Source organism: Cricetulus griseus, chromosome 7 (genome assembly GCF_003668045.3).
Source record: "Cricetulus griseus strain 17A/GY chromosome 7, alternate assembly CriGri-PICRH-1.0, whole genome shotgun sequence".
Lineage (NCBI taxonomy): Eukaryota > Metazoa > Chordata > Mammalia > Rodentia > Cricetidae > Cricetulus > Cricetulus griseus.
Genome location: NC_048600.1, coordinates 118,364,489 through 118,383,935, shown reverse-complemented (window position 1 = coordinate 118,383,935; position 19,447 = coordinate 118,364,489). Strand labels below are relative to the sequence as shown.

The 19,447-nt window shown below is 47.4% G+C and overlaps 1 protein-coding gene across 1 annotated transcript in view; it reads left to right on the top strand.

Annotated features, from left to right (window-relative positions):
* Marchf10 (membrane associated ring-CH-type finger 10) overlaps positions 1 to 19,447 on the top strand; it is a 92,487-nt gene that overhangs the window by 45,697 nt on the left and 27,343 nt on the right. Inside the window, 5 exon segments of the mRNA XM_035448276.1 lie at positions 7,502 to 7,520; positions 7,523 to 7,600; positions 7,894 to 7,897; positions 9,677 to 9,823; positions 16,406 to 17,750. Of these exon segments, the coding sequence (XP_035304167.1) occupies positions 7,502 to 7,520; positions 7,523 to 7,600; positions 7,894 to 7,897; positions 9,677 to 9,823; positions 16,406 to 17,750 (1,593 nt within the window).

Genomic DNA, 19,447 nt, shown 5'->3' with positions numbered 1-19,447 from the left:
TGCTCCTTATTTCATAATGGTGGTGGGGGTGGGAGGCAGGTGTGTGTGTGTGTGTGTGTGTGTGTGTGTGTGTGTGTGTGTGTGTGTGTCCAAGTTAAATTCCTCATTTTAAAGATTTCTAGTAGGAATTAGGCTTTTAATTCAACTATCCTAAGGCCAGAATAGAACACCTGAGGTCACTCCACAAATATGAATTAAGATTGGATTTTGATCTCTATACTCTGAGGGTAAGCTCAAATCATGCAACTCCATTCAGTGTAACATTTAGCCTTCTCACTGGAACATGGCAGCTGATGCTTTGTCATCTGTGGAGAAAAGTCATTAAAATGAACCTTTGAGGTCCACTCTGGATTTGGTTTGTCCGATTAATAATACAGATTTTTTTTAGACTGAGCAAGCTCCATGTGCAACTCACAACACACTGACAAACAGAGAATGAATTCACTTTCCAGTCTACAAACCATCAAACTTGAAGAATTATCAGGCTAAAGAGCACCAAGGTTTAGACAAGAGTCCCATGTTGGCAACAGGATAACTTTCTCACCACACAGGAGATGTGACTTGGAGCAAAACACATTTTCCAGCCACTATCTTTATCATCCTGTTATGTTCCAGGCAGCACTCAAGACCCATAGAGTTAGGAGCAGGACAGGACTGGCTGCCCAAGCCAGCACTCTCCGGATGGTGGTGACTGCTACTTATGGGACCATGCTTTGGAGACCAAACTCTTGGATGCTCACCCGGGCCCCATTTCTTAGAAACTATGTATCTTTTGGCAAGGAATTTCTCTGTTCCTCGATTTTGTCACCTGTAAAATGGAGGGACCGGTGATAAAATGGGAATCTGTCTGCTGGATAAAAGTGTAAAGACTCAGTGATAGGTATGTGCTCATCTCTCAAGCAGCGCAGGCCACTCAATAGGTTGTGGCATTCTATTATCTAGCCCAGGAGAGTCTATGGTAAGGAGTACAGATTCAAAAACTTCCTTTTCTGTCCCTACAGTTTGCCCTCTCCTCCCTGTACACATTTATTTTCTTCACAGAAATTAGAGGTGTATGCTCAAAACACTCTCACGGGGCTGGAGAGGTGGCTCAGTGGTTAAAAGCACCTGCTACTCTTGCAGAGGACCCCGGTTCGAAGCCAGCACCTACACTGTGGCTCACAATCATCCATAAGTGGGGTTCCAGGAGCTCCAACGCCCTCTACTGGCCTCTTTAGGCACCAGGCTTGCGCATGGTGTGCATATGGGCGAAACACTCATACATATAAAAATAGATAAGTCTAAAAGAAAAACACTAATCTCTCGCATACACTTTTACCACATTCTGGACTTCCACAGCAAAATCACCAATAGGAAAAGTCAGCTAATCAGACATTGTTCCCCAAGCCAGAGATACTCATTTTCTCTAACAAGACATGGAAAGTTTAGGCCGTGTGTCAAGACAGCTGGGTCTGCCATGCAACAGAGTCAACAGTCCTTCAAGGTGAACTCTGGTGTAGAATGGATATGAGCCTGGCAGGGTTGCATAACAGCTTGGAACTCCATCAGACACAGAGCAATCAGCAGACCCAGGAAGCACAGGGTGCAGGGACCATGGGGACACTGTGGGGCTTCCAAGACCTGTTTGCTCCCAAGACCTTTCTCAGCCCAGCCTGGCTTGGAAAGGAGTTGTGTCTCCTTCCCAGGACATACAAAGGCATCCAAAGGTCACTGTGACAAGGGGGTTATGGCGCCTGGACTCCTGTATCACTCTCTATCCCAGGGCCAGGCCTTAGGCCGCCACTGAACCGTTGCCTGCTCTGTTTTCACCTGGCGCCTAGGCAGAGCCTCCTCTAGTTATGTTCCAGGAAAATGGATCTGGATGCAGTCCTGGGAGCCCGCTTCCAAAATCTTGCCCTTTACAACAAAGCCAAGTGTTCGCAAATGCTCCTCGTTTCTTATTAAGTTCGATGTGTAGTCATTACCAGACTCGGATTCGTAGGAGGAGCGAGGTCCCCGTGGCCTTATCAGGACTTATCTCGAAGGCTTGTTCTTGTAAAACTCAGCGAAAGCAGTGAATTCAGGTTTTAAAAGATAAAAGTCTGAAATAGCTGTGGTTGCTTTTGGATTAGGAAATGTTTATTTAAAGAGCAGCGTGGAAGAGGAATCTCAGGGCAAATTCTAAATCTTCATCATTTGCCTTGCAAGTAAATGCTCTTGAAGATTTTCTCAGAAAGGCCATGGTTAATGGGTTTCTCGGCAAGTCCAGCTGACGCCCGGAGACTTTCCAAGCTGCCCATCCCAGCCAGAAAAAAACGAAAACAATATAAGTGAATCCTCCTGGCTTTATAGAGAGCATCATAATTTTCAGTCCATTATTGCTGATTATATGACGTCATGGCTCAGAATGCCAGCTTGGCTTGAGAGTCTTACAAACGTTAAGCTGGAACTCGGCATCCTCATCTGTTAGGTGGAGTTGCAGTATTGCCTACTTACTTTAGCAAGTAGAGAGGAGAGTTAAGTCCCTGGGTGCTAGCTACACCTCAGGGAGATGTTGGGCGACTAGGTGGAAAGGCCAGGAAGCCTCTGGGTGTCCAGGTCTAATGAGAACACTGCCCAGTGCTAGTAGGACCCCAAGGACCTTAGGAAGCAAGTGGTGACTGAAGCTGCAAGCACAGGGGTGACAGAGGACAGTTAAAGGAAGACTAGATGACAACTCCACACAGAGGAAAATGTGAGAGTTCCAAACTGCTCCAGGAGACCTTCAGGGTTAGACAGTGTGTACGTGGATCCTCTGAGCAGGGCGCTCTTGAGCCCCCACCGGACTGAGGCTCCACTGCAGGTGATGTTCCCTATCAGATGGTTAGTTTGCATCATTCAGTTTGAATCAGAACTGCTTGTAGCTGCCTTACTTCACAGAGCTGTCTGGCTCTTGTTCACTGGGGAGGTGCCTCACTGTTAGCTTCACATCATTATAAAGAAATACCTGAGGTAGCTGACCTATACAGTACTTACTCATGGGGCTGTGAGACAGCTCAGTGGGGTAAGAGAACTTGCACCAAGCCTGACGACCTGAGTTCAATCCCAAGGACCCAGACGGTGGGAGGAGAAAACTGATTCCTCCGAGGTGTCGTCTGACCTATGCACACAAGCGCACATGCGTGCGTATACATACACACACACACACACACACACACACACACGCACAGAGTAAACAGTTTTGGTTTTCTTTTTTTTAAGTTTACAAAATTCATTTTTGGCTCATAGAGGTTCCAGCCCAAGATTATATGGACCTGCTCTAGGGCCTTCAACGAAGTCACAAATCACAGCAGGAGCAGATTTTGGGACATGGTCAGGAAACAAAAGAGGAAGGGACCCAGGTCCCACCATCTCCCTTTGAGAACATACTTCCAATGACCTAGGAACCTCCCACAAGCTCTGCCTCCCAGTAGCACCATCCTAAGCCCTAAACTATCAACACCCAGGCCTTTACGGGGCTCCAATCCAAACCCTAGAAGCATTTGAATGGGGGGGGGACCTCAGTACTGTCCTGAGCAGTGTACACAGAGGAGACTCAGGACAGTGGCTTAGGCATCCTTCCCCCAGGCTTGCTTACCAAATGCTAAAACTTAGCTTCCGATTCCACAGATTTGGGTGAGCTGAGACTGTATTTCTAAGACAGTTCGGTGGCACAGTGTTCACAGAGCTGCCCTAGGGAGGAGCCAGGGTACAGACAGTAGAAATCACCTGCCTCATACTGTAGATGAGGAAACATGTTCAGAGAATGTAAGCCATCAGTTGAAGGTGACCTAGCTGCTGGTAGCAGGCATGAGGGTGTCACTCAGAATGCTGACTCCATCCGGCATACACACTCTGCCTCCAGGGAGGTTGGCAGTTAAAGTGGAAGGTTAATCAACAAGTCATTAATTTCCCTCTAACACCTCTCTGGTCCACCTGCCGCCCCACCCCCCCTCCCCCATGCTCTTGGTTCTCCTCTGTCCCCGTAAGCCCACCACAGGGTCTCTCTGCTTCTTTCTCCTTTCCCCAGCTAACCCTCTGCAGCAGAAAGGCCAGGTTGGGGCATGACCATAGCCTCCTACCAGGGGGGCAGCTGGAGAACCAGGGGAGAGAACTCACTGGAAGGGAGACCCTGCAGACCACCATCTGTTGCTGCCAGAACAGCTCGTTAGGTTGGCTGTGGGAGATAAGAACACAGCCGTAGCTTCCACATGGCTGCCTCAGGACGTTCTGAGGAGCTTGCCTGGGAAGCACTTCCCTACATCTGCCAGGGCTGCATGAGATGATTGCCTGGAGAATGGTTTGAAGGTGATGCCACTTTGAGTGGGTCACTCCTGTATGACTCAAACCTGAGCAAGATGCCTCCTGGGCAGAGGCCAGGTCCACTTGCACCTATGACACCCAGACACATCACTCCCACCCCCAAAGAACCCTTTTTTGGAGTTTTTATTCATTCACAGATTTTTTAAATGTCCTTTTCCCGTGAATGCTGCTTCCTGATTGCTCTTTTTCTTTTGTGCAGGTGACAGCAGCGAGCACCCCCTGTTCTGTGTTGAATATTCCCCTTACTGCTCCGTCTTTGCTTTCTCCCCCACCCTGCAGCCCAATACCAATTACTGCTGCCTCCTCCTGCCACTAGTTCCACCTGCCTCCCCAAGGGCCCGGAGCCCTTCTCCTTCCCTTCCTCCTGTCGTCTTTCCCACCTATACCAGCCCATCGTCATCCCCACCACGTCCCTTGCCTGGGTCTCCAGCATCCCTCTGCTATTTCCCTGTCTCCCAACCGACTCCAGCTGAGACCCCTGTGCTGTGCCTACCTGGCCCCAGAAGGCCCAGTAAAATTTACCTCGTGTGGTAAGTCACCCCTGGCAAGGCACACAGCACAGAAGAGTCAGGGAGAAGGGGAGAGCAGAAAGCAAGTGAACAGGAGCAGGGCCAGAGCAACACCAGGAGGTGTGGTGTACAGGGAGCAGGAAGAGGAGACAGCGCTTACACGTCCCTTGAGATGAACATCCACTAGTGATAAAGGAGTGTATGACCAATAAAATCCCATCCTCTCTGGAGATGCCTCTGATTTCTGAACTCTTGTGTCGGACACTCTTTGGGACATCACCATCACAAACCCAGCCGGCTCTTCTGAGTCTGGCGATAGATACCTTTGGCCAAGGCTACCCCGAGAGGGTGACACCAGGCCGGTGATTCTGAAAGCATACACTCTGAAATGGAGAAATCCAGCCAGGACCATGCTGAGGAGGGACAAATTAAAGGGCACAGTTGGTATTTACAGTTCCCTTTCCTGCCTACTTATTAGGCTTTGCATTTCCTAAAATCGAAAAAAAAAATCCCACCTCCAAAATAAAACATATTTATGGTACATAATTAGGCTTTAATTAAGATCTCCTCTGGGTGTGTGAGACAACATACACTCGTAGCACACTCAAACAGGCAAATAGACGTGACCTATTATTTATGCTGTATAGAAAGCTGCCTATTAAACCCAGGCATCATTGGCTCTTGCAGCAAAGCTGTAATTCTTCCCGTGATCCAAAGGGAACAAGAAGCTTTCCCAAGAGACATCTCATGGTATAACCTTGGCCTCTCTCAGGCACCAGAGAGAGCAGTCAGGATGGTATTGAGGAGAGAGGGAGGTTCAGGGATATATTTTCCTCCCTGTTTGCATTTTCTTTGTGCCTGTCAAGCACTGTGTCTGTGTATAGCAGGTGACATGAGGAACTGGTCAGTTATAATATGCACGGACTTGACATTGACAGTTGAGTGGGCTTGATTCTCAGTTGTCAGGATCTTGTATAACTATGAGACTTCTACTTTTTTTTAACCTTTCCTGATAGAATTATGAACTGTTAGCAATGACAGTTCCCTGGCAGTGGCAAAAGAACAGAAGCAGATGCCTTTTATCAAAAGAGCTGTTTGGTTTCTGGGCTCCTGCATGCTTAGATATTGGAAGAAGGCATGGGCTATATGCTGTCCAGAATAAACTACGTGCTTCCCCAAATTCACTGGCAGACAAGATATGGAGTTTCCTGGGAAACAGACTCTCCTCTTTGCTGTCAGGTGAAGGGCCTGTCTCCCTGTAGAGCTGTGGACTAGTTTTCATTCATGATTAATATATGCACCATGCCATAGTAAGGAGCATCATAGAAAGGTCCCAGAAGTCTGTTCAAACAGATGAAAGACGTAAGAATGCAGTCTGCATAGCATCTGGACATAAACTGTGTCACTGAGGTCACCTCCCTTGTGACTGTAAGTACACGTGTGGCAGACAAAACATCTCCCGTGAGTGTGGTCTCTTCTGAGTCGCAAGGGCACTGCAAGGCAGAGGTCCAAGGTGTAGCCATTTCAGAGCATAGCCATGAAAGGCATGACCAAGACGTCTCACTCATCCTTGTGAACCCTCAAATTATCATGTAGCCGAGACGCAGAGGTATTTGTTGAGCAAATTATAATAAAAGGAGTTGCTATTTGCCTTTTGGATTCTTATTTTTTTAAAAGAAGGCTTGTGGGAAAGAATCAACCAGAGTCACACAGGAACGAGAGCGGCTGAATCAGTGAAAGCTCCGCAACAATGAGTTTCAGTGTTGTTGTGGAAGTGACTTCCAGTTTACCACTCTTGGCAGTACTATATGCTCTATGAATGAAGCATCTGCCAGGTTAATAGCTGATGGGCTCCAGATACTCAGTCATCCCACATGCGTATATCATTGCTAAATGTTACAGTGACCTAACAAGAGAAGAATAACCCCACTTTGCAGCTGCAGCAAAAGAGGTTCAAGTTGCCAAAGGGGTTGGGTGGGTACTAGCTCTACTGACAGGTGGGTTTTCCACCACTGGGCCTGGGAAAACAACCTCTAGCTGTTCAGTCTGTGTGTGTGCATGTGTGCACTTGTGTGTGTGCATGTATGTCAGAGCTTACTCACACCATGTGTGTGCAGGGACCCACAAGGGTTGGAAGAGGGTTTTGATTCCCTGGAACTGGAGTTACACAAGGTTGTGAGGTTCCTTGACACGGTCCGGGTGGGGGAAGTACTGGAAGCCAGACCTGGGCCCTCTGGAAGAGCAGTCAGTGCCCTTAACCACTGAGCCATCTCTCCAGCCCCAGACATTAAGCTTCATTACTTTAGTTTGCTGAGGATCTGAGGAAAAATAGTAATAGCTTGGGAAACCGTTTAAGCAACCTGATGCGTTGAATAAAGAAAGCAGCTTTCTGAACATCAAAAGTAACTTCTAGATCAAATGAGTGTTCCAATTTAAAAATTAATTCTAATTTTAAAGTTCCCCATAGTTTGGGCTGAGTCATCTCCTTTAAGCCCTGCCAATCATTCCAGGCAATTATCATTGGTCTTGGACAGCGGTGTGCAACACGCAGCTGAGAGACCGGTGTCCTTAAGGAATTTACAGTCTACTGAAAGAGAAAAAAAAAAGAAGAAAGTTTGCAATATTTAAATATTAGAGATGATTAAAGTCCAGGATGTATAAGGGCTCTGGAGTCAAAGCACTTGGTGGTCATAAAACCAAACCTTGAAGGATCATTAGGGTGGTGCTGGCTGGGGAGGAAAGGCCCTGTGGAAGGCAGGCTCTCTCCTCATGTCGATGTGGGTGGAGCCAGAGCGGCTGTCAGGGCTGTGTGACATTCTGCCTCCTGGGCTGACTCTTCTGCTGACAATCAAAATGAAATCTCTCCAGCACCTTTGGACCAAGTCCTAACTTACTGGACTTGGCCTGAGTCCCGGGCCTGCCCCTTCTTTCTGTTTTGTCTCTTCCTCAGTGTGTAAGAACACAGCCAGTGTCTGGTCTGGTGAGATGGCTCAGTGGGTAAAACACTTGCCATTGGAGCCTGACAATCTGAGTTCAATACCCAGAACCCAGGTATAGGTGGAAGGAGAGTGCTGATTGCATGAAGTCATCCTCTGACCTCTACGTGCCCTCTACACACACACACACACACACACACACACACACACACACACACCAATAAATAGTTTTAAACAAACTTTTAAAAACTGCAACTCCTGCCTCTATTAGCTGGGAGGTGGTCTCCAAAGGCTGAGAAGAGGGACGAGGCCTCTGGTGACTGAGAATCCTCTGGCTTCAACCAGCACACCTCTGGGTGCTGAGAAACCCCACCTCAGGCGGCTGATTCTCCCTTGCGCCATCCTCCCCTGCTTCCCTCTTAGAGAAATCATGTCTCAGCAGCTCCCCCTGCAACCCACACTCTTCAAGGGATACACTCTCATTTCTAGAGAGCTTCTACTCTTCTCTGGCTACAGCCACAGCAGCTGTTTGCCCTAAGCTGACCTATGCCTCCATCAGCTCTCTTCTTCTAGTGAGTTCCCCAAGGGGCACGGGCTTCTGTCTCAAAGCCCAGAACCCACTGTCACCTCTTCCTGAGGCCAGGCAGAAAGAAATCAGTTGGCCTGCTCACTGGAGTACATTGCCTTACACGGGATGCCAGGGAGAACTTTCGTGCCTCCCTGAGTCTGGGTGGAAACTATTCACATAACCACAGACTATACTCAGGAACGTAAATCCAGTTTTCTTCATGTGCCAAGAAAGCCTGGGCTCACACACACCAGGCAGGGGTTCATCCCAGCCTCACCCCTATGCTGACTGCTGTGAAATGTCTGAATCTTCAAAAGGGGGATGAGCCAGGACAATTCTCTTGGGGGTGTAGCATAGATGTTGATTTAACGGCTGTGTGAAACCAAGAACTTGTAGAGATGCTTGGAAAATAAGAAACTCTCCCCACATCCGCTTGCGCTGATGCTGACCGAATACTTGTGAAGAAACTCGGTGCCATTCGTGCCAATCAGAAGCCTGATTCCAAATGAGAATTAGGAGAAAACGTTCACTGGGAACTTGGTGCACTGTGGTCAGTGTCTTCCAGGGAGGTGGGTGGGCAGACACAAGGAAAAAGGTAGGCGTTCCCAGGTGCTTCGGACCTTTCCCAGGCCATGTTTGATGCTAATATATAGCCAGTGGTTGGAGGTACACAGGTACAAAATATGTCAAGATTCAAACAGTAATGAGTTCTGGGGGAGGCATAACCCAGTGTGCCCCAAGAGCCTTCTCAGCAGCAGCAGCAGCAACAGTGTCTCCTATAGATAGGGAAATATAACTAGAGTAAAAGGAAAGAGGAGCCGGAGAGATGGCTCAGCTTTAAGAACACTTGGTGATCTCCCAGAGGACACAAGTTTGATTCCCAGCAGCCACACCAAGTGGCTCACAAACACCTGTAACACCAGCGCCAGGGAATCTGACATCTTCTTTAGCCTCCACGGTGCCACAAAGACACATACACACGAGTTTTTTGTTTGTTTTTTTTTTCTAATGGTAAAGGATCCCTTGCACCCCCATCCCACCCCACACCTGCTGCAGGAATCGAGGTGCTTGTGCAGCCTTGTGAAGTAGTCATACTATTTCCTTATTATGGGTAGGAGACTGGGGTTGGAGAGATGTGCCCAAGCTTTCATGGCTACAAAGCGATCAAACTAGATTTCAAGCCCCTCTCTCCCCTGACCTAATTGGCTCAATGCTTTTAAATCTCTGCCCTCACAACCCCCACACACATATCACCTTCTACCTTCTTTGATGATATATTTTTATACAGAAAGTGTTTTCATAATATATATATATAGTTATTGAAAAGCTTTTGCACCTTTCAGTGGCACAGGCACCAAAGATTTTATCAAGGAAGAGGAGGCCAAACCTGGGGAGACTGACAGTGAGCCCGGAAATGCACAGCCCAAGAGCATCTGGAGAGAGAAGCAGACAGAAACCACAGCTGTCAGCAAAGGCACTCCTGGGAGCAGGTAAGGATGGTGGCTGCCACCTCGGTCCTCAGGGAGGATTGACATGTGCTAGTTCCTTGTGGATTACTGTTGACTTTTCAACCATCTTTGACTTTAGGAAATGGAGAGTTGTCTTTTCAATGAAGCCCTTGGAAGGTTCAAACAGCAAACTATTTAACCACACATTTATTTTCTCCAGGAGTCTGGTGGGAAGAGGAGTGGGTGGAGTTGATCTTTTACTCCTTTCTCCCATTACACCATGAGAATGACTGCATGATTTTGAGTAAGCTCTGGGCTGGGGGGAGGTGCAGACCCAGCCTGCAATTCTGGGGAGGTCCGTCCCCCTCCCCCCACCTCCCAGCTATAGTGCCCACACATCCATCAGAAGAGGAAGACCGACATCCATGGGTGGCAGACTGATCACCGCCCTCGGGGAGCTTTCCACTTGTGATCCAGGGCACCCACACCAGCACGATCTTTTAATATGAGAGAAATAGCTTCAGAATGAAAGCCGGCTTCATTTCAAAGCAGTCACTTAGTGGGGCCTTCCTCTCCGAGGTGCAGGCCTGAGCTGGCATCAAAGGCCCACATGGTGCCGTCAGCTGACCCTGCCACCCTCTCCTGCAGCAGCGCCAGCCTCCGTGAGAGAAACCATGGGCGTCACCCCTTGATATTGACCGAGTACAGCAACCTTCCTACTTAAATGAGACATGTTTTTAAACATGGTGATGAACACTTACAGAGGAACCTGCGGATGCTTGCTATTAGGGGCAGCTGGGGTACAGCTGAACCTGCAATGGCGATGCATCCTCAGGGGCCCATTGACAGAGTGCCTCCAGGAGGGAAGGGGAGGGCATAAGCCTCAGAGCAGTGGGGTCCTGGGTGGTTACATAGCCCCTCCAAACTGCAGCCTTCTCATCTTGAAATAAAGGTGAAGAAGCCTATTTTACTGCATTGTTACAATGACTACATGAAATAAAACAGAGACAAGTGTTACACACAGTAGGCTCATATAGAAGGCACACAATGATCACTAGCTCTACCTGCCTTCTCTCCAGTGGTCATTGCCAATGTCAATGAACCTTAAGATACGATATGAAACATGGGGTTCTCCATGCATGAGGCATAGAGTTTGCATAGGCCTCCATCTCTACCCAGGGTATGTCATCTTTTATGTGGGGATCCACAGGGGATTTTTTTCCCAGCTTTCTATTATAGTGGGGCTCCTTATCATACCCCAATTATAGTGTCCCCTTAGTTCCTTTTCTCATGTTCTTATATAGACTAGAGTATGAGCCAATGACTTGAACCATCTTGGGGAGAGGTTTGGACAAGTGTGACCAAGGTAATACACAGAAGCTCTGAGAAACCAAGTTTTAAAAAAATTCCCAAGTGACCAGGTGGTGGTGGCGTATGCCTTTAATCCCAGCATTTGGGAGGAAGAGGCAGGCAGATCTTTGTGAATTCGAGACCAGCCTGGTCTGTAAGAGCTAGTTCCAGGACAGGCTCCAAAGCTACACAGAGAAACCCTGTCTCGAAAAACAACAAAACAAAAAAATTCCCATGTGAACACATAATGGAAAGGGGGAGAGACATAAAGGACAATTTCACATGAGTCCACTAATAAACATATTTTAAATGCATCCTCAATAAATGCAAATTCACCTGTGGGTTAAATTCAGCCTACCAGATTGGCTGAGGTTCTAGAATAATAGTTGATACTGGCAGGGAAGTAATACTAAAGCCTTCCTGGGCACCGTTGTGCCAGATGCTGGTAACAGAGATGACTGGTGGCCCCACTATGATAGAGATGTTTTCCTGTCCTAACTTCGGGGCAGTGTAGAACAGACTGTCCGCAAAGGAACTTGGCAACAAGTGTCAAAAGCCTCTGGCAAGTTCATACCTTCCAAACTGCCAATTCCACCATCGTCAATCTAAATAGAAAGAAGACATGTTTTTCAAGGTTAGAGAGCAAGGCTATTTTCACCACAGTGTGATCTGTGCTACAAAACCTCAAAACAAGAAAAAAAATGTCTGTGCATATGTGCATACATGTGTGTGGTATGCGGTAAAGTGCTTGTTTTGCAAACATGAAGACCTGAGTTTTATCCCTCAACCCATGTAAAAATCTAGGTGTAGTGATGTCTATCTATGATCTCAGTGCTGGGGACGGGGACGGGGTAGGGGTGGGGGGATGGCAAAAATAGGCAGGTCCCTGGAGCACGCTGGCCACCTAGTCCAGCTACAATGAGGTCCCAGGTACTGTTCTTTTGCTGTGATGAGACACCATGACCAAGACAACTTCTAAAAGAAACCACTGAGGTGCTGAAGAGATGGCTCCATGGATAAAAGAAAGCATTTACTCAGGGGCTCGCTTCAGGGGCTCGCTTACCGTTTCAGAGGGTGAGTCCATGACCATCATGTCGAGGAGCATGGCAGCAGACAGGCAGGCAGGCATGGGGCTGGATGGAGCAGTAGCTGAGAGCTTTCGTTTTATCCACAAGCTCTCAAGGGGCGGGAGCGGGGGGGGGGGGGGGCACGGTCGGGGGACAGGACGGACTGTGCCTGGAGTGATACACTTTCTCCAACAAGGCCACACCTCCTAATTCTTGCTAAACAGTCCACCAACTGGGAACCAAACATTCAAATAGAGGCCATTCTCATTCAAACCACCACAGACCCTGCTTTTAATAAATAAGGCTGAGAGCCAATTGAGGAAGACACCCAATTTCAGGCCTGGCCTCCACACACACATGCACACTCATGCACAGGTGTGTGTGTGCACACACACATAAGCACAGATAGATAGATAGATAGATAGATAGATAGATAGATAGATAGATAGATGCATATATTACCACAAATTTATATATACACATATATGTACATATATGTACATACACACATCAGCATATGGATAAACACCCAGCAGGAAAAGAAAAGTTGAAGACATTTATGGCGTATTCATACAGTGTACCCTTACACTGTAATTATGATAGTATTCTTGAAAACTGACAACAAAAAGATATTTAAGGAAAGTAGAACAGACACTTGATGTACTGTAATGAGCCACCTTTGCTTTTTTTTACAATGCCTCCGGATGAGTGTTACAAGTTCACGTCTTCAGGAAGCTGGTGTGGGTATGGAAGAGAAATACAAAATGAGTGTTGAGGTCTGTGGTAAACCACAGCACACGTTTCTACCTCAAGTACTTTACTCAACTTCCAGACTCTGAGCCACAGTGCTACTACAGGGTGGAGATAACCTGGGGGTTTTGAGTTTGTAGCTCACCTCTGAAGTCCAGCACCTGAGTTACGTCCACCGGGCTTTTGGTTATGGGAGCCTTGGACCATTTCATCTTCTATAGTTCCTGAATTTTCTCCAATGGTCATGGACCACATTTATAACCAAAAATGGGGGTGGGGTGAGAAAAGTATATTGCTAGAATTCAGGGCAGCACTGGTGATGCTCACAGGGAAGTTTAAGAGCAAAGGCAGAGTCCTAGGCCAGACAGACACTTCCTCCGGTCTCACTTCAATGAGCCTACACCTTCTGGAGGCAGCAGGACACTCAGTCCACAGCTGGGGCCAAGGCAGGGCCTCAGAGAAGCATCCAGCAGCTAGAAGGCTGAGGCCCCCGCTATGAATCGCACATCCCTGTCATACTCAGCCCACAGCTAATGAAGTGTGCTCCCTCTTTGATGTATACAGATACACACACACACACACACACACACACACACACACACACACACACACGGGTGAGAATAGCATAAATATAGAATGGCACACCTTTAGGGAAAATGCACACATATGCACACACATGCACACGCTTACTGCAGCTCTGGTTGAATATCAAAGATGAAGGAAATTGTGGTGACAAGCAGGAATTGTCTGTTGAAGCCTCAGAACCTTCAGCGCAGCACATAGCTGAGACTTCTGCCCCAGGGACCTGTGTCACACCATGACAGCTCAGCAGCTTCCATGAAATGATCTCAGGATTCCTGTGAGTTTCCAGCCACCCAGCTGATTCTCTGATCTCCCCCCTCCGAAGGCTGAGCTAAATCGTCTCTTTGCTCCGGGGCCTCTCCTTGTCATCTCACAGAAGATGGGCATGTTCAGAGAGAGGCAGCGGCTTGGGGACAGCATTGTTTGCTAATTTTGGAGGTCCTTCTCAAATTCAAAATATGAAGTGATCAATCAGATCCTACACTTCGACTTTGCATCACTTTTCTTCTTTAAGAAACAGGTGCCAGCACTTGGGAGGCAAAGGCAGGCGGGTCTCTGTGAGTTCAAGACCAGCCTGGTCTACAAGAGTTAGTTCCAGGACAGTCCCGAAAGCTACATTGAAGATTATTGTGTGCAGCGTGCGCTCAAAGATTAATTAGTCCGTGATGGTAAGATTTCTTTATTCAAGAAAGCACCAGGGCAAAACACAGGCCAGAGCGAGGTCACAGGAACCCAGCTAGCGCGGCCAGAAAGAAGGGGCCAGGGTCTCCACGTGCAGCCCTTAAGAAGCTTTCCTTCACCACACCCTTATGGGCTAGTCCCAGGTTCACCTGGCACCTGTCCCAGGACTATTGGGCGGGGCTAGGTGTCTCCCTACACTACATAGAGAAACCCTGTCTTGAAACCCCCCAAAAAAATAAATAAAGAAGAGAAAGAAAGAAAGGAAAGGAAAGAAAAGAAGAAAAGAAAAGAAAAAGGTGTGGGGTGTGTCCATTGGAAAGTGTCTTGCAATTATTCTGAATTCAATCCCAAGAACATGTGTGGTGTGGTGGGGGTTGTAGTACATACTTTTAATCCCATGGCTGGGATAGACAGATCCCTAGAGCTCACCTAACCTACCTGGTGAACTTCAGGCCAAGTGAGAGACTCTGCCCCAAAAAAAAGAAAAGAAAGAAAGTATGGACAGCATATAAAGTTGTCCTCTGGCCTCCATTTGAGTGTTTATGCGCAGGCACGCACGTGCGTGTGCACACATACACACACACACACACACACACACACATGCCAGAATTCAGTTGGCTGTATCATAGATGGCATTAGTTCCCCAAACATGGATCAGCCCAGTGCCCAGCAGATTGGGCCTCCAAGCTCTGCTTCTGTTCAAACATAGCCAAATGCTCAAAGTGTCCTTGAATTGTTGACACATCTCTTGCTGGGGTTTATAAACCCCACGAGGGGCCCAGTAGGACAGTTTAACCGATTTCTGGAAGAGCTGATGAGTAAAGATTCTCACTGTGTCGCTGAGTGTCCCAGGCAGCTAACAATAAAAGAAGCTTACAGAGTATCAGGACATTTGAGAGGCGAGCTGTGGCTCCCCTGCAAGGCACCTCAATTAAAGGCAGTATTGACTTGGCCTCAGCCAAGCTGGCTGCTCAGCGGACTTGCATTTCCCCCAGCAGAACTGCTATCAAGAACCTTTGGGACCCCAGGGCATCCTGTCAACTCAACAGGGAAACAAAGGGTTAAGAAGAGTAGAGCACCATCAGATCTGCAGAAGAGCAGAGAGGGAGGTGGGCTCAGGGTTAGCCATGTCTGCGGGGAGTAAGAAGAAGTGGAATCATAGAGGCACTTTCAATTTTTTACCTCCATGGGGTGAAAAACCCTCAGCCACATGTGTGCATCCCAATAGGTCTCATTGGTCCTTGTTTCCTGTGAGGAATTTGCAAAGCCCAGGGAAGGTTTTTAGGGCATTGCCCAGGATAGTGGCAAGGAACGCAAGCCCTAGCCACAGACAGGACCACCTCCTCAGCCCCACAAAGTTAAGTATGCCTAAGTCATCTAACCTATAGAAACCGACTCACTGGACACTTTCCCAGTCCCTTCTCTCTCCATCTGCTCACACCTTGGAATCCAGAGGCAGGGATTCTGTGGCAGCCAGATGTTATAGAAGCCAATGGCAAAGTAGAGATAATAATTTCTTGGGAGATGTATAACTTTTCTCTACACTAAACAGTGAACTTGGTCACAATCATCATGTACCTAGACAAAATGAAACTGTACTTTCTTTGAGTTTTTCAAAAGCTGTATGTGAAATGGGAATGTCATTTATGGGATCAGTTTGGGTGAGAAAGGACCAGTGGGGCTTATGTAAGTCACTCCCACACTACTGGTTTTCCTTTTTGATAAATACAAGAGAAGGTTAGCTGCCCTGGCTGAGCTGGCCTGAAGCTGGGCCAGTCTTCCTGAAGATCCTTCAGAAAAAAATCTGTGGCTTCATGGTTACCCTTTCTTCTGAACCACATTCTGAGTGCCACAAATGTGAACCCACGCACATGATCTCAGGTGTGACTGCCACAAATGTAACCCCCACACAGGCAAACTCACAGGTGTGAATGCCACAGATGTGAACCCAAACATGTGAAGTCACAGGTGTGAGTGCCGAATGTGTGAGCCTCTGAAAGGAGAACCCAAAGGCAGTAAAGAAAAACTCACCATGAGGTTTTCCTCCCAGGCTTCTGGTGCCTCCTGCCCTTTGGCTGCTCTCTCTGGGGATTTACCTGGTATCACTGCCTTTAGTAGACTCTCATGCTTGGCAGAGAGGGGCTTGCTTTCTCCTGTGGGTACCTTTAATAGAATTTGTCTCTTCCCAACACAGATCCAATTGCCCAACCAGAAAGCCTGATGTGTGCAAATGAGACTAAGCTGAAGAGGCCAGCTCGGGAGAGGAGAAACTTAGCCTCATCCTCAGAGCTCATGAGAACAGCTGGGAAGCCCCTTGAGAGACAGAGAAAAGGAGACCCAAGTGTTCGTCCCCAGAATGAGCCCCACGCTGCCCTCTCGCAGGCCTTCCAGCCAACGAACGGTCCTCAAGTGCTGAGTGAGACTCTGGGGCCTCCACTCCTACCCTCCACTGTGGTAGGACCAAGAAGGACACCATTTAGGTTCCACGATGAAGATTTTTACTCTGCGCTGTCATTAAACAGTGAACAAGAAAACTATGACACGGAAGAGGAAACCCGCATGGAAGAGGAGCTTCTGCTGGTTGGAATGCGTTCTCCTCCCAGACATAAGAGAAGCCGATTTCTTGGGACACCAGCCACTCCAAATAGAAATGTTGAGGAAAACGCTGAAAATCTCCGAGGAAGTTTTGTAAGATGGAGTGAGGCCAACCCTGGATCTCCAGGAAAAAGCAGCGCCACAGAGCCAGCATCAAAGCAGCCTTCTGCTGAGCAAAGGACACTTGAGGATAGCAGGCTACGTGGGGAGTTGGCTAAAGAGAACCCCAGTGGAGACCAAGAAGGTGAGAAGACTGCTCTTTCGGGGGACGCCACATCTAACAATGTCATCCGAGACCGTGCCGAAGATGGATCCAGTGACTGTCCTATGGAAGTCAGGCCTGAAGCTCATCATCATGAGAGAGACTGGCAAAGTTACCTACGTGGTTCTAGGAATTCATTTGACTGCTTACTTTCTGGGAGACCCTTAGCTCCAAGATCATCAATGAGTACGCCTTTTAGCACTCATGGGTCACTGCTGCATTCTGCTCTGATAGATGACATTCCAGCAAGCTTGTCCATGTCATCTATTCTAGTCCCTAGTTCAGACATGGAGGAAAACCTAAGGTTCAATGTACGCCGGCCACTCTCACCGATCAGAAATAGGAATCCGCTGGCTACTGCACAAAACCACACTGATGACATCCCAGGAGAAGAGACGATGGCTTCAACTCCGAGCCAAGCTCGGGAGTCTCCACTGTTGGCCGAAGATCGTTCAAATCCTCAAAGCAGTGAGACCTTGAGGAATTCTCCCAGCTCTTCTACAAGGCGACATTTACAAGGCCATTTCTACATGCCTGGGTCCCTGCCAGAAAGCATACCTTTTACTTTCTTTGCAGTGTCTGATTTTCCAAATCAAAATGTTCACGAGGACAGTGTCACTGATGAAAAGGGGGCCACAGAAATAAAGGCAGACCCTGAGAAACTGAGGAAATTGCAAGAAAGGTAAGGACTTATAACCACACACTTCCTATCTCACCCCCAACTCTGAGCTGAGATAACCTTTGCTTTCATTAGAGGAATGTGGGAACTTTACATCAGAGACTTGTTCTTCCTTGACATGTTAATGAGATGGCTCATTTGGAGAAAATTGTCCCATTTGATTACCCTTAAAAGATGTATATGTACAAAGAGGAATTTGGCAATCCTACTCAGTTTTATCCGTATATCCTCCAAAGTATCTTTTTCCTTGCATTCTAGAAGAAGGACACCCGGGTGATGGCAACTTCATGCCATTAATCCTAGCACCCAGGTGGCAGAGGCAGGTGGATCTCTGTGAGTTCAAGGCTAGCCTGGTCTCCAGAGTAAAGTCTGACAGCCAGGACTGTTACACAGAAACCCTGTCTCAAAGAGACAGAGAGAGAGAAGGGGGGAAAGAGGAGAGAGAGAAGAGAGAGGAGAGGGAGGAGAGAGAGAAGAGAGACAGAGGAGAGAGAGAAGAGGAAAAAAGAAAAAAAGAAGAGAAAAAGAAAGGAAAAAAGAAGAAGGGCAAGTTCAGGCCACACGGCACCATAGACAGCCCTAGAGCTGAGTTCATCCCCAGTTCCCCATAGTGGAAGGAGAGAACTTACTCTGCCAAATTGCCCTCCGACCTCCACATTTACACTGTTACACACACACACAGAGGCACAGAGTAAATGTTTTTTGTGTTTTTAAGAAATATAAGGGAAAAAATAGAAGGGCAAATTTCCAGGGACACAAGGACACCTGGTAACACAGGGTTCTCTCTGCTTCTCTTCTCCCTGCCAATTAGCTAGGACTTTTTTTTTTTTTTTTTTTTTTTAGAAAAGGTTGCTAACTCCCCAGAGAAGGAACCATTCAGCTCTTGAAGTTCACAGCTCTCCCTCCTGAGACTACTGCAAATCCAACCAATAGTTCTAGAATTTAAACCTTCCAAACCAAAAGACTGTTCCCAAACAGTTACCATAGTTACCCCAGTTCTCTGAAGGGTGGGGCTGCCTCCATTTTAAGTGTGTTCGCTCTCTCTCTCTCTCTCTCTCTCTCTCTCTCTCTCTCTTTCTCTCTCTCTATTGCATGAGAAAAAAAAAAGATCTTTTTTTGAGTTGCCCTTTTCTTTTATCTTTCGTTTCTCCTGAGGTAAGTTTGGGATATTTCACAGCTATGAAACTGCATACTTTTTAAAGCCTTCATTAAACACTGTCAGAATTCTGCCATCTCTTTTATGATAGGTGTTTACTGGGCCCAAATCTTGGCTTAAGGATCTGGAAATTGATTCCTGGAACATGAGCCCTCTTTGGACACGTTGGTATGGCTCCTCCAGGCCATTAATTACCCTATCGATGTCTATTTGCAAGCAGGAAAATTTCACCACAATGAATTAAGAATGGAAAAAGAGTGCTGGGCTTTGGTGGCACATGCCTTTAATCCCAGCATTTAAGAGGCAGAGGCAGGCAGATCTATGTGAGTTCAAGGCCAGCCCGGTCTACAGAGGGAGTTCCAAGATAGCCTCCAAAACAATACAGAGAAGCCCCGTCTCGAAAAAAAAAAAAAAAATTGGAAAAAGAAGAGGAAAATAAAACAGATTGTATATACTCCTCTTCAGAAAGAAAAGCTTGCTTTTCTTTGTTTCATATGTATGTATGCACACATGTGTGCATGCATGCCTGTGTGTGAACATGTGT